Source organism: Carlito syrichta, unplaced genomic scaffold (assembly GCF_000164805.1).
Source record: "Carlito syrichta isolate Samal-C Ts95f unplaced genomic scaffold, Tarsius_syrichta-2.0.1 Scaffold302914, whole genome shotgun sequence".
NCBI lineage: Eukaryota > Metazoa > Chordata > Mammalia > Primates > Tarsiidae > Carlito > Carlito syrichta.
The window spans coordinates 86,533-101,598 of record NW_007247010.1 but is presented as its reverse complement, the minus strand read 5'-3'; the positions used below and the strand labels follow the sequence as shown (position 1 = coordinate 101,598).

Sequence of the window (15,066 nt, the reverse complement as noted above, 5' to 3'; positions counted from 1 at the left end):
AACTTCCAGTTTCTAGTTTGGCATGGAGTTGCCACTTCATCCTAACAAGTAAAAAATTGAACAAACTAAAAAATCAACAACACTAACTTAGATCTGGCAAAGAAGTAAGATCACAGGACAAATTGCTGCCTTCAAATCAGAAAGGCAAACTGGTACAAAGAATCACAACTTAACAGAAACCCATGAGTAGAAACCTCTGTGGGGACAAGTGCTAGAGTAAAAAAAACATGAATTGTAATTAATGAATTGCTGCAGGTTCAGTGTGAACAACTCAAGAGTTAAAAGCTCTAGAGGCATCCAGTTATTGTTGGGTCCTCAGTCTTTTGTGAGTTTTTACTTCAGGAGCCCAACAATGTTCTCAAAATGAAACCGGAGAAAATTTCGTTTGTGCTTTCATAGGCGGTCCAGAAAGGGAAACATGCTGAAAACTGTCCTATTATACTATTTTTAACAAGGTCTGCCTTCCAGAGAATCTATTAAACTAGAGGCTAAACTGCTGAGGTTATATCAGAATTTACTGACCTTAGGGAAGAAAAATGCCCAACTCTACCTAACTTTAGCTTTTACTTGTGGAGGAAGGGAAATACCCAGCTTCACTACAATAATACCAGAGATGAAAAAGGGGATATCACTACAGATTCCACGGACATAAAAGGTAATAAAGGAATATTATGAATAAAACTATGCCCACAACTTTGATAATCTAGATGAAATGGAACAATTCTTTGAAAGACACAATCTACAAATACTCAAACAAGAAGAAATAGACAATCTAAATGTGTTTATACCTATTAAAGAAATGGAATCAGTAGTTAATAACTTTCCAAAACAGCACCAGGACCCGATGTGTTCACTGGTGAACATTATCAAACATTTAAGGAAGAACTTATACTAATTACTTTATCTTGTTTAGAAGACAGAAGCAGAAGAAATAACTCATTTTATAAGACCAGCTTTACCCTACTACCAAAACCAGATAAAGTCCTTCCAAGAAAAGATAACCACAGACTAATACCAATCATAAGCATAGATGTAAAAATCTTCACCAAATGGCAAATTGAATCCAACAAAGTATAAGAAGAATAAAAGACCCAAAGCCAAGTAGAATTTACTCCAGTTATGCCAATCTGGTTTAAAATTTGAAAATAAAAAAATTAAAAATAAATTAATGTACATATTAATGTAATGAAATCCATTCTATTAACAAGTAAAAGAAAAAAATCACCTGGTAATATTAATAGAGGCAGAAAAAGCATTTGATGAAATCTAACACTCGTTTGTGATTTTTAAAAAACTTCCCGTAATCTAGGAATAAAAGAAAATGCCCTCAACGTGATAAAGAATAACTATAAAACCTTAGAGTTAACATATTTAATGGTGATACATTTGAAGATTTCCTGGTGAAATCAGGAACAAAGACTATCACTCGAAGGAAATCAGGAACAAAGCAAGAACGTCCCCTCTCACCGCTGCTTTTCAACATAGTACTGGAAGTTCCAGTAAACAACACAAGAAAATAAAAGGTACACAGATTGTGAAAAAAATAAAACAGTTGTCTTTGTTCAGAGATGACATGATCACCTTGAAAACTCAAAAGAATTGACCAAAAAAAAAAGCCCCACCAAAAAACAAAAACAAACCACCTGGATTTGACAAGTGATTATAACACGATTGCAGGATACAATGTTAGTATACAAAGTTGATCACTCCCTTGCATACCAGCAATAAAAAAGTAGAATTTGAGATCATAAATACACTATAATTTACATTAGCATCTCCCCAAAGTAAAATACTTATGTATAAGTCTAATATATACAAGGTGCATATAAAGAAATAAGTTTTTCATGAATACTAATGAAGAAATAAATAAACGCAAAGATACTCCATGTTCATGACTAGGAAGAGTCAATATTGTCAAAAAGTTATTTTCAACATGATATTGAAATTCAATGCAATCTCCCTATGAAAACTCCAGCAAGCTTTTTGAGGATATTGACAAACTGAATTTAAAGCTTATCTGGAGAGGCAACAGACCCAGAATAGTCAACTCAATATTAAAGGATAACAATGTCAGAGAAATAACATTGCATAATTACAGCTCACTATAAAGCTCAAGTAATCAAGACAGTATGGTATTGGTGAAAGAATAGACAAATAAATCAAAGGAACAGAATAGAGCCCAGAAACATATCACATAAATATTTCAACTAATCTTTGACAGAGTAGCAAAGGCAATGCAATGAAGTCAAGACCGTCTTTTTAACAAATTATGCTAGAACTGAACAAACCCATGCAAAAGAGTGAATTTACACAAAGACTTTATAGCCTTGAAAATGAACACAAAATGGATCACAGACCTAAATGTAAAATGCAAAAGTATAAAACCCCTGAAAGATAACACAGAAAATCTACATGATCTTGTGTTTGGCAACATTAAAAGCATTATTCATGGGAAAAAAAAAAAACCCTGATAAGCTAGACTTTATTAAAAGTAAATGTTCTAAAATGATATTGTCAAGAGAATGAAAAAACAAGGCACAGACTGAGAGAAAATATTTGCAAAAACATATCTGAAAACAATCTGTAAACCAAAATATACAAACACTTGAAATTCAACAATGAAAAAATCTGCTTTCAAAAATGGACCAAAGACTATAACAGATACCTCACCAAAGAAGATATAGAAAGGATATGAAAATATGTTCCACACACTATCTTCAGGCTAACGCAAATTAAATCAGCATTGCCAAAACACTGATGCCATCCAATGCTGGTAAAGCTATGGAGCCATAGGAACTCTCATTTATTGCTGGCAAAATGGTACAGTCACTTTCAAAGACAGTTTGGCGGTTTCTTACAAAACTAAACATACTCTTATCATCAATCCAGCAATCATGCTTTGCAGTATTTACCCAAAGGAATTGAAAACTTTTGTCAAAAGTACAAAAACCTATGTACTGGCATTTATTACAGCTTTTTTCATATTTGCCAAAATGTGGGAGCAACCAAGATATCCTTCAGTAAGTGAATAGATAAACTGTGGTACATGTAGACAATGAAATATTTTTCAATGCTAAAATAAAAACGCCATCAAGATGTGAAGGAAAACTTAAATGCATATTACTAAGTGAGAAAAACCAGTCCGAAAAAGCTATATATTGTATGCCTCAAACTATATGGCCTTAAAGAGATCGTTGGTTGACAAAGGATTCTTAGAGCAATGAAACTACTCAGTACATTTCTGTACAAGTAAATACATTCTATTAAACATGGATCCAACCCACAGAATATACAAGTGTGGACCCTAATGAAAACTATGAACTTGAAGTGATAATGATGTATTCATGTAGGTTCATTGATTTCAACAAATGTACCACCCTAGTGGGGTATGTCGGTAATAAGGGAGGCCATACATGTATAGGTATTTGGGAAAGCTCTGGTATAGGTATTTGGGAAAGCTCTGTACCTTTCACTCAATTTTACTATGAACATAAAACTTCTTCAAAAGATATTCAATTAAATGTTTTTTTAAAAAGCTTCCAAGAAGGAAAGCTCAGTAGCAGGTGACTTTTCTTATTAATTTTATCAAACATTCAAAGAAAAACTAATGCCAATCCTTTACAAACTCTCCCCCAAAATAGAGAAATGGTCATTTCCCAAAGCATTCTATGAAGCCAGAATTATTCTTATACTAAAACCAAAGACATCACAAGAAAATTATAGAACCAATACACCTTATCAAAATAGATATAGAAATACTCAATAACATACTAGCAAAGTGAATTCAGCAACATATAAGAAGAAGTATATACTGTGGCCAAGTGAGACTTATCCCAGAAATGCAAAGTTAGTCCAATGCACAAAATGAATCAATATAATACACCATATTAACAGAAAAAGAACCACATGATCACTTCGTTAGATATAGATACAGCATCTGAGACAAGTTCAACACTCTTTCATGATAAAAATATTCAACAAAGTAGTAGTAGAAGGAAACTTCCGAACTTGATAAGAGAGTCTTTAAAACCTTGCATCAAGACAAGGATCTTTGCTCTTGCTAATTCTATTCAACATTTTCTAGAAGTTTTAACTGGGTAATTAGGAAAGAAAAAGAAATAAAGAAATCCAGAGTGCAAATGAAGAAATAAAACTATTTGTATTTGTAGATGACATAATCTTTTATGTAGAAAATCCTAAGGAATTGACCCAAAAAAGTAATAATAAGCTAGCTCAGCAAATTGGCAGGATATAAGACCATTTTATAAAATTCAACTATATGACTATAACACTATCAGTGTATTCCATTTGCAATAGTATAAAACATAGAAAAAAAATTTAACAAACGAACTGTATAACTTACACACTGAAACCTCCAACACATTATTTAAAAAAAATAAGACCTAGACAAATGAAATGAAAAGACATTCTGTGTTCATAAACTGGAAGGCAATATTGTTGCGATGTCAATATTTCCCTAAATGACCTATAGACTCAATAGAACCTTTGTCAAAATGCCAGCAGGGAAACTGACAAGCTGATTTTAATACTCATATGGAAAGGCAAGGGACCCAGAGAGCTGAAACAATGTTGCAAAAGAACAAATTTCAAAACAGAAATCAACATAGTGTGGTACTGGCATAAGGACAGACATATAGATCAATAGGATCAAATTAAGAGTCTGGAAATCTCATATATCTCAGTCTATTAATTTTCAATCGGAAGTGATCAGACCATTCAGTGGAGAAAAATAGTCTCTTTAACAAGTAGTACTGAGACAACTGGATAGTCACTTGCAAAAGAATGAAGTTGGACTCAACATTAAATTAACTCAACATTGGTCAAAGATCTAAATATAAGAGCTAAAACTATAATACTCTAAGAAGAAAGCATAGTCATAAATCTTTGAGACTTCTGATTAGGCAATGGTTTCTTAGATATAACACTGAAAGCACAAGGAACTAATTAAAAAATAAAAATTGAGTTTCATTAATATCAAAATTAAAAAACTTTTGTGCTTTAAGGACATTATCAAAGTGAAGAGACAACCTACAGAATAGGAGAAAATATCTGCAAATCATATATTTGATAAAGTTCTAGTATCAAGAACATATAAGAAACTCTTAAAACTCTAAAAAGAAACAAACAACACACATCTAAAAAAATGGGCAAAGATTTTTCTCCAACGAAGATATATTAATCAATATACAAATGAAAAGATGTCCAACATCAGTAATCATTAGGGAAATGCAAATCAAGACCATGGAGACACTGGAACCCTCATACATTGTTGGCAGAAATGTAAAAAGGTGCAGTTTGACAGTTCTTCAAAAAAGTTAAGAGTTACCATATTACGAACAATGTCATTTCTAGGTGTATACCCAAAAGATTTGAAAACATGTTAATTAATTGAATAAAGAAAATGTGGTGTGTGTGTGTGTGTGTGTGTGTGTGTGTGTGCACAGTCACATAAAATGAAAAAAAGTACTGATTCAGATTATAACATGGATAAACCTTTAATACGTGAAAGAAATCAGAGAAAAAAGGCTATATATTATATGATTTCACTAATGTGAACTGCCTAATTGAATAGAAAAATCAATAGAAACCAAAATTTGGTAGCTGTCATTTACGGGTCAGGCAAATGGGAAGTGACCCTAATATATATGGGGTTTCCTTATGGAAGTGATGAAACTCAAGTAGGTAGAAGTGATGATTGCACAACTTCGTGAATGTACTAAAACAATTGAATCATGCCCTTTAAAAGGATGAATTTTATGGTACATGAATTAAATCTCAATTAGAAAAAAATTCATAACATGGTAGAATTTTATGTAAGTTGATTTTAAGTAAGTTGATTTTCTATATAAAGTAGCTACTAAAAGTCATTTTATTTGTATAGGGATCTTTCAAATATTGTTAGAATTAGCATGACGGTCATTTTAATATGACTTGAAATTTGGCTAATGATTAAATGATAAATCAACACAGCAAATATAATAAACATTTTAATCTGTAAACATCTATAAAATGTAAGTTTAAAAAAATTCTTTGGTGGCTCAGCCTGTAATACTAGAACTTTGGGAGGCTGAGGCGAATGAATTGCCTGAGCCCATAGGTTCGAGACCAACCCAGGCAACTTGGTGAGACCTCATCTCTACAATAAATCAAAAAATTAGCCAGGTGTGGTAGCATGCACCTGTAGTTCTGGCTACTTGGAAGGCTGAGGTGGAAGGATCACCGGAGCCCAGCAGATCAACACTCGGGTGGCTGTGAGCATGCCACTGCACTCCAGCCTGGGTGACAGAGTGAGACTCCAACGCAAAAAAAAAAAAAATCTTAACCTTTGATTTACCACTTGAATTTCTAATTGTAAAACATTTTGAACATGAAAATTAGATCAATTACTTAAATGTATGCAGTATAGAAAACCTAGCAAAATAAATTAACTTTATATAACACAATTAAATACAACATCAAAATAGAGAAAATGATCAATTTGCAAACTAATGAAATAATAAAAACAGGCAATAATCATCAACTGATACACATTTATCAGGTGAAAGTTTGATGAGGAATGCTATGATGGATTAGGCTGACAACTCCAGAACACATTAAACACTACATAAACTGGAACCAAACAGATATGTGCCTCCTGATGGATACAAAGAATTAGGAAGATTTTGACACCACTTAAGAAGCATTTTTACCAATGTATACGTGTGTGTGTGCATTCTTTAAGTATCAGAAGATACTGGGGTTAGAGGAACAAGTTAAACAAAAGAACAAAGATGAAATCAGCCAAACACAGAATGTGGGAAATTTTACAGAGAAAATCATAGTCTCTTAAACAAAACAATTCATTAAAAAGGGTAGGAGACTGTTATAAATAAAGAGAGTCACATGAATTGTATAATTTATCTCTGAAAACGTAATGCTTTTAAGAGTGCAAGGAAGTTCTGTTTAATAATTGTGCCAGAATGTGGACTGGGACTATTCCACTCAATACTGTCAATCAGATGCAAGGGTTTTCTTTTCCTTAATATCTTTTTACATTTGTATGTGTTTTGTGAAATAGGCTCTAACCATGGAATTTGAACAAACATATCTTGAATATTAAATGAATCATTGCCAAATTTGAGGTGAGTGATAATGATACCATGACTAGGGTTTTTTTTTTTTTTAAGTCGATTAGTGATACATACTGAAAAGTTTACAGGTGAGATGATGAGGTGACTGTGTTTTGCTTGGAAACACCAGTGCGGGGGATAGGGAGTATGAGAGAGTCATATGAAATAATACTGATAAAAGTTGATAAATATTGAAGCTATGTGGTGGGTCCATGGATTCATTATATTGCATTCTTTATTTTATGAAATTTTTCATAATATAAAGTTTCTTAAAATGTTAACATCACCCACCATGGCAGAAGGCATTTCTGGCTTTGACTTCCTTATGATGACAGATACACGCCCACAACTCTTACTTGCCAAAAAAATATTGGTTAGGCTTAGTCATAAAATGGAAATCTCAAAGGGAATCTCTAAAGGAGAAGCAGCTGGTTTGGTTCAAAGGAAATGTAAAAAATCAGGTTTTGACTTTCCCACTGAAAGATGCTCTCAGAATTCTTTTCTGGACTCACAGTGGGTGTTTGGAGCACATGGATATAGGGATGTATAAAAACTCGGTGATGAAGTTCACATAGCTTTGAACATAAAATTGAGTCCACAGCCCCAATTTCAGATTGTCCTGTTTTTGGCAAAAAGTTATAACAGTCTTAATTTTAACTTCTACCAGCCACAAAATAAAATTCATTTATAGGAAAGAAGAAATTAAAAAGCTATTTGTGCATGATGGCTCGATGACACTTGATCTATTTTAGTCATGTATTACTTAAGTATTTTTAAAACTTCTTATCTCGGAGATCTAAGTATGGGTAGGCACAGCTTAAATATATTATTTATCTTTACCTTGAAATTCTAGACAAAGTGTATGGCTGTGCTTTTCAAATGTCTTAATATTTGAAGTATGTCTTCTAATAATTTTATATTCTACCTCTTATTTAGACCAGTTAAATAAATTACAATTTTTCTAAGGCCCTGATTCAATTATTGTTCACGATTTTTGAATGCAAAATAACAAAATTCAGTAAAGTGCTTAACATAATTTTTTATATGTCAGATTCCTTTTCAAGCAATGAAATTTATAGGAAATTAAGAAAAAATTATCTTTCAGGGGAAAAAGACCAGCAATAAAATAATAATAATAATAAATTAAGTATAATGAATATGAAATATTCACATTTATGTTTGTATGACACTTCAAGAGATTTAAATAAAACAACTGTAATTTTCACAAGAAGTTCTTCAGTAATGTAAAACTTCAAGCCATCAAGTCTAAGAGGAATTCTGCTTTAAAAACAATGCAGTGTTACTGAATTCCTGAGAGAGAAATGCTATTATCAATGAACCCAGAGTGCTGTAACTTTCATTTTCTGTCTGATTAAAAGTACCTAAATGCTTTTTTCCCCAGAAAGAACAAGAGAAATTAGGTTAAATTAAAAAGTTTTTTACACCTAAAGCAGTTCATCCTAAGTTTACACTTCGTGTGTAATGAATCAGCAACTTCTACCTTCCAACTAATATTTTTTATTTTAATTTAATTTTTTTGAGTTGGAGTCTCACTCTGTCGCCCAGACTGGAGTGCAGTGGCTGCTCCCGGCCACCGCAGCCTCGACCTGCTGAGCTCCGGCGATCCTTCCGCCTCAGCCTTCTGAGTAGCCGGAATTACGGGCATGCGCTACCACACCTGGCTGATTTTTTGATTTATTGTAGAGATGAGGTCTCGCTGCCCAGGCGGGTCTCGAACCTGCGGGCTCAGGCAATCCACTCACCTCAGCCTCCCAAAGGCGCGGGATTACAGGCTGAGCCCGGCTCCAACTAATATTTATAAAAGTGGATTTATGACAGTCAGGCATATACCATGAAATCTGGGGATCATAACTATCATGGAACGTCAAGTTACACTTTCACATAGGGAGAGTAACTTTCCTGAACATATTATTTCTAGTTGACTTGCCCCCCACAACCCAAAGAGAGAAAGCGTGTTAACACAAAGTTGGCAAAACCATACCAGTTAGCGTTATAGTTAGCAAAATAACAAATTTGCCTAGCAATGGGTTGTTGCAGTGAGCAGTACAGGCACTTCCATAAACTAAGCAAGCAACTTTGTAGTTTGGTAGATGTAGAGGAAAACAGACTAAAGAAAGTAGTGTAAAATTAAAATTATTATAGAATCTACTGTGGACAAAATACTGCAGGATTTCAGTGTAGCACTGTGAACTTTCCTATGTTTTTTAACACCATGCAGAAATACCATAGCAGAGGAATATTAAAAATGAAGCTTTCTCTAGGTGAAGATTTAGACTTGAAAAGTGGATGAAGTTACAAAAGCAAGAAAGTATTAGCAATTAGATGTGCTAAATATATTTAACTGCATATCCTTTCTATTCTATTCCAACTTTTATATTCCTGGAAAATAATGTATATCCACAGCTAGTAATTTCTTGATCATTTAAAGGAGTAAAAATGGAAGCTATTTTAATTATAGTTGTGGAAATAGTAAACTAGATTAAATGGAAGTTAAAAATTCATTCTATTTCTACAGAACTCCTATGGCCCTGTATTTTTATGTCTGCTACATATATATTAAGGTCTTTGACTTAGAAATTCCAAAGTTTCTCACCAAACTTACTTTCTGTTTCAGATACTGAAACATAGAAGTTGTGTCAACATCTGCTAATGTGGTGGCCAGGCATATTAGAGTTGTCATTTGTAACATGTGGGCATACAAGTAATTTCAAGTATACAGTATAACTGAGGCCACATGGATAGAGACACTTTGCTCCTAATTAGCAGTTACACTGTCTTATACTATAACGTAATGAAATCACCTCAAATTATTCACCTTAGTAAAGACAACTTCTTATTGCATGACTGTGAAACAGGCATTTTGATCCCCATTTAATAAGTGTAAAAATGCAGGTTCAAACTCCCTTCCTTCAAACCAAAAATTAGGTTTTCTTAGCAGCAGCCCCAAAGAGGGGAGAGGCCCTCACTTACTCTTCATTCAGAGCACACCGACGATTAGTGAGCGTGCCGTATTTCCTCAGCGTCTCAGTAAGTTCTGAGTAGAGTTTGTCAGCCAGAGACAGCGGGATTCCTTCCCACACCAGGATGAGGATCACAATCACTGCAGCTTCGCAAGTGTGGCCGGTTCGCTCCCTCACCAAACACAGTAGCTTTTCCTCACTGCAGCTTCTTCGAACCACCTGTGCAGAGTACCATTCCATCCCAAACACCCCCCACCCCAACCAAAACAAAACAAGGGTCACTTGCAGCAAGTAAGAGCACTTATTTATGTATGCATATTTTTTCATGTCTGGGTCACAATTAGGGCAACATTTATCAGCAAGTGCAATTTGCCTTTGGCTGCCCATCAGGAAGAAATGCGGAACTACTCTTTAATGCTTAGCAGACTATATCTACTAAGGTGGGGGCAATTAAATGCCACCTGCATTGAAGTCAGAACCAGATGAAAGACATATAAGTCTTAGTGCAAGGTTTTTATAAATGACAATATAAGGGTTAACTGAAGGTATTTAAAGGACTAAGGATCATTTTACATTTCTGAAAGAATTAGGTATTTGAAGGGACCTCCTCCCCACTAGATTCTTTCAATTAAATATGGTTTGTTCATGATTTTAAAACTAATCTGCCTTCTTCTTAAGAGAGAACACTGAGAAACACACACACACACATACACACACACATACATACACACATACATACACACATGCATACACGATGTTCCTTTCAACTGGCATGATTCTTTGGTCTGGGTAGCCCAATTATCAGTGTTAGATTTATGAATTAAAATACCCAAGATTGAAGACCAATGCCTTATCAAGTCACTTACCCACTTAGCAATAGGACATCCCTGAGAACTTTTGCCTTCTTTACCAGTATAGATGACTCTTTCAATCCTAATAGCTTTACCCTTCTGTCCAAACCTTAAAGAAACCCACAGAAACACACACATATACAATTAGCAATTGAATTCAAGAAGCAACCAAAATATTTGAACATTTGAGTGTACTTTTATTCTATGACCACATCCTGAGAAATGAACAGTTTATTTTTTAAAAACAGGTCTAAGCCAGGCAAACTTGCTAATAGTTTTTAAGCCTTGTTTTACTTCAGTATCAAAACATGCTGACAATTGTAATAAACTATTTTGTAAATTGCATATTGGGTAAAAATAATGGGAAAACTTATTTTTATACATAATTTCACAAAGCACAAAATTTAAGTTAGTTTGCTAAATTCAGTCTTCTAGAACATATACTATTTGATTTTTGACCTTTATGAAAATTAGCTATTTTAAAACTTGGGGAGTTGTAATAGCTTTTAGTTAGAGCTGTTCCTCAAAAAACCTCCTATATTATTAGAAAGGGGGCTGTAAAATAATTAGTATCCAGCCATTTTGAAAATATAGACTAGTTCTAGTAAGAGACTATATTTTCCTTTATGACAAAAGCACTACTTACCGCTAGCTAATTATAATTTTTTTAAAAGGCACTTAGGGAAATTCACTATTTCTACTGGGCCACTAGATGATTATTTAGTGAATTTCTGCATGCTAATTTGTAAATGAATAATTTGGAAATGGAGCAAGAATTATACTGAATACATCCCTGCTGCCCCAACGTATCCTAATATATTTTAATAATAACACTGCCTACCTCTTAATGAAAAGGCACCCAAGTAGAATAACAGCTCAGAAGTGTATATAGCTATATGAAAGGCCCTCTCTACATTATCATACTCATAAAAGTCTTTTACATACAACAGTAAAGGTAATACTTGTATTCCTATGATTGATAATAAAAAAGGCAGCTATAAATAGAATCTGTCTCTCTTTCTATTCAATATATCACATTTGCTCTCTATTTATAGTACAATAAAATTTCCTGAGAGATAACTACTCATTTACAACAGTAGATGAATTTAACTCAGTAGTTCCTTTTTCTTCTTTGACACTTTATCATCAGGTGGGAAGGCCAGAGTAAGATCTCTCTTTGGAGCTGGTTGCCAATAGCCTTGTGGCTGGCAGTCTGGCTGGCTGGCCAGCTGATTCCTGTTCATGGCTGGGTTTTTTGGCATCAATTGCAAAGTGGGCAGCCTGTGCCAGCTAACAGACTATTAGTTCTGTCAAATATTGTGACTCTCTGGTGAATAGCACAGTGTGTAGTGTTGGCAACCCTAAAATAGCTAAGCCTACTAATAATTACTCGATTTGCAATTTACTGCTTTGTGTGTGAAGGCTGGAAAAAATTCTGACATATACAAAAGGATAAACGTTAATCTGCCCTGTGCCTTTGCGTTAATTACCTTTCTTCCATGATTTCTCTAATAGCTGCCACATTAGGACCTGCTCCTAGATGGGTATAAAAAGGACCTTCATCTTTTTCAATAATTTGCTCTGTTGAGATAATAGAAGATTATTATTTTAGACCTCAATTACACTAAATATAAAGGCTACACCCACAAAGCTTATCCCCCAACTGCACATTAAGGGCCCTAAAAGTGACTTTAAAAATTTTTTTCTTTAAAATGAGTAAATTGATGGACTGGTCTATTAGAAAATGTGCCAAATAATTAAGTATATGTACATGCTGGCTGTTGGATAAAAACATATTAAATTACATTTCAGACATGGGATAAAAATTATTTGTTTTAATCCAAATAAGTGAAACTAAACAAAACAGTGAGGGCATTAGAATGATTATATGTAGTAGCAACTACAACCCAATTTTTTAAGCTGAAAAATTTTTTTAAAGCTAACTGGAAACTTGCCTGCCATTTGGATTTTAAAAGATTAAAAATAAAATTTCTGGTTCTAGTCCACCCCCAGAATACTGCTTGGTTGAAAAAGGGTCAAGGATCCCTTTTTCTTGTGTTCCCACACATTTAATTATGCTGCTTTGAAAATAAGAATATTCAATCCAGACCTATACTTGAATGCACTTTAGAACAATTTATGATGAGAAAAAATTCTGGAGAGTCAGGTAAAAGGAAGGGACTATTGCAAACCACTGAAGATAGAGAAGTGAGAAGACAGGGTTAAGGAGTTAAAAGAATTTAGTGAAGATGATTATAACTTACCTAATGTTATCTATGACACACGTGTAGAACTTTAGCCCAGTGAGGCAACTTAATAACCACACACAAGATGGGCAGTGTGGGTCCTCCCTCAATCCTCCTACAAAGTGTGGGCTACCATTGTAAGAAGGATAAGATGGAGTGGGTGGGCCATTGGTCACACTAATTTAAATTTGTCTTTTCAAATGTCTTGCACTATATCCAAGCTGAGTAGCTTTAAGATCTTCATCTCTACCCATATATATATCCATATCCATCAGCAAAAATGTTACCCTATTCCTACAGACATATTATATCCTGAATTTCAACAAAGATATCTTTGTTTTAAAATGGGATTACAGGCATACCTTGCTTTATTGTACTCCATTTTATTGTGCTTTGCAGCTTTTTTTTTCTTTCCATAATTTGAAGGTTTGTTGCAACGCTGTATCAAGCATGTGCTCACTTCTGTCTCTGAGTCATGCTTTGGCAATTTTCTCACTATTTCAAAAACTTGGGTTACTATTATATCTGTGATCAGTGATCTTTGACATTACTATTGTAATTGTTTTGGGGTGCCACAAACTGCATCTATCTAAGACAGCAAACATAATCAATGAATGTTATGTGCACTACTGACTGCTCCACTGATCAGCCATTCCCCTATTTCTCTCCTTCTCTGTGGGCCTCCCTATACCCTGAGACACAACATTGAAACTGGACCAATTAACAACCTATAATAGCTGCTAAGTGTTCAAGTGAAAGGAAGAGCAGCGTTTCTCACCTTCAGTCAAAAGCTAGAAATCATTCACCTCAAAGAAGAAGGCATGTTGAAAGCAAAGACAGTCTAAAGCTAGGCCGTTTGCACCAGTTAGGCAAGTTGTGAATGCAAAGGGCAAGCTTTCAAAGGAAATTAAACGTGCTACTCCAGTGAATACAAAAATGTTAACAGCTTTGTTGCTGATATGAGGAAAGTTTTAGTGACCTGGACAAAAGATCAAACCAACATTCTCTTATGGCAAAACCCAATCTAGAACAAGGCCTTAATTCTCCTTAATTTTATTAAAGCCGAGAGAAGTGAGGAAACTGCAGAAGTTGAAAGCTAGCAGAGGTTCATCAAGACTAGCCTGGACAATATGGTGAGACCTTGCCCCTACAATAAATAAAAAAACTAACTGGGCATGGTAGCATGTGCCTGTGGTTCTGGCTACTTGGAAGGATGAGGCAGAAGGATTGACTGAGCCCAACAGGTCAAGGCTGCGGTGGCCGGGAGCATGCTACTGCACTCTAGCCTGGATGACAGAGTGAGACTCCAACTCAAAAAAAAAAAAGAAAGAAAAGAAAAGAAAAGAAAAGACACCAAGGTGAAGCAGCACTTGCTGATTTAGAAATGCCAGCAAGTTATCTGGAAGATCTAGCTAAGATAATCGATGAAGGTGGCTATACTACACAACAGATTTCAATGAAGTTGTGGAAGATGCCACCAGTGATCTTTGACATTACTATTGTAATTGTTTTGGGGTGTTACAACAAGATTTTCAAAGTTAGAGAGAAGTCAGTACCTGGCTTCAAAGCTTCAGAGGACAGGTTGACTCTCTTGTTAGGGAATAATGCAGCTGGTGACTTTAGGTAGAAGTCAGTGCTCAACTACTATTCTGCAAATACTAGGGTTCTTAAGAATTATGCTAAATCTACTCTGCCTGTACTTTATAAATAGAAAAACAAAGCCTGGTTGACAGCATCTCTGTTCACAGCATGGTTTACAGAACATTTTAAGCCCACTATTGAGAACTTCTCAGAAAAAGATTCCTTTCAACATATTACTGCTCACTGAAAATGCACCATAGGCATGCAAGAGCTCTGA

General features: G+C 34.5%; 1 protein-coding gene across 2 annotated transcripts in view; it reads right to left on the bottom strand.

Moving 5' to 3' along the window:
* The window catches only part of TET2 (tet methylcytosine dioxygenase 2), a 91,372-nt gene that overhangs the window by 29,706 nt on the left and 46,600 nt on the right, over positions 1–15,066 (bottom strand). For both annotated transcript variants that reach the window (XM_008057259.1, XM_021711922.1), the window contains exons 3-5: positions 12,453–12,543; positions 10,978–11,071; positions 10,122–10,330 (exon numbers count right to left, since the gene is read on the bottom strand). In XM_008057259.1, coding sequence (XP_008055450.1) covers positions 10,122–10,330; positions 10,978–11,071; positions 12,453–12,543 — 394 coding nt within the window. The remainder of the gene's footprint in view (positions 1–10,121; positions 10,331–10,977; positions 11,072–12,452; positions 12,544–15,066) is intronic.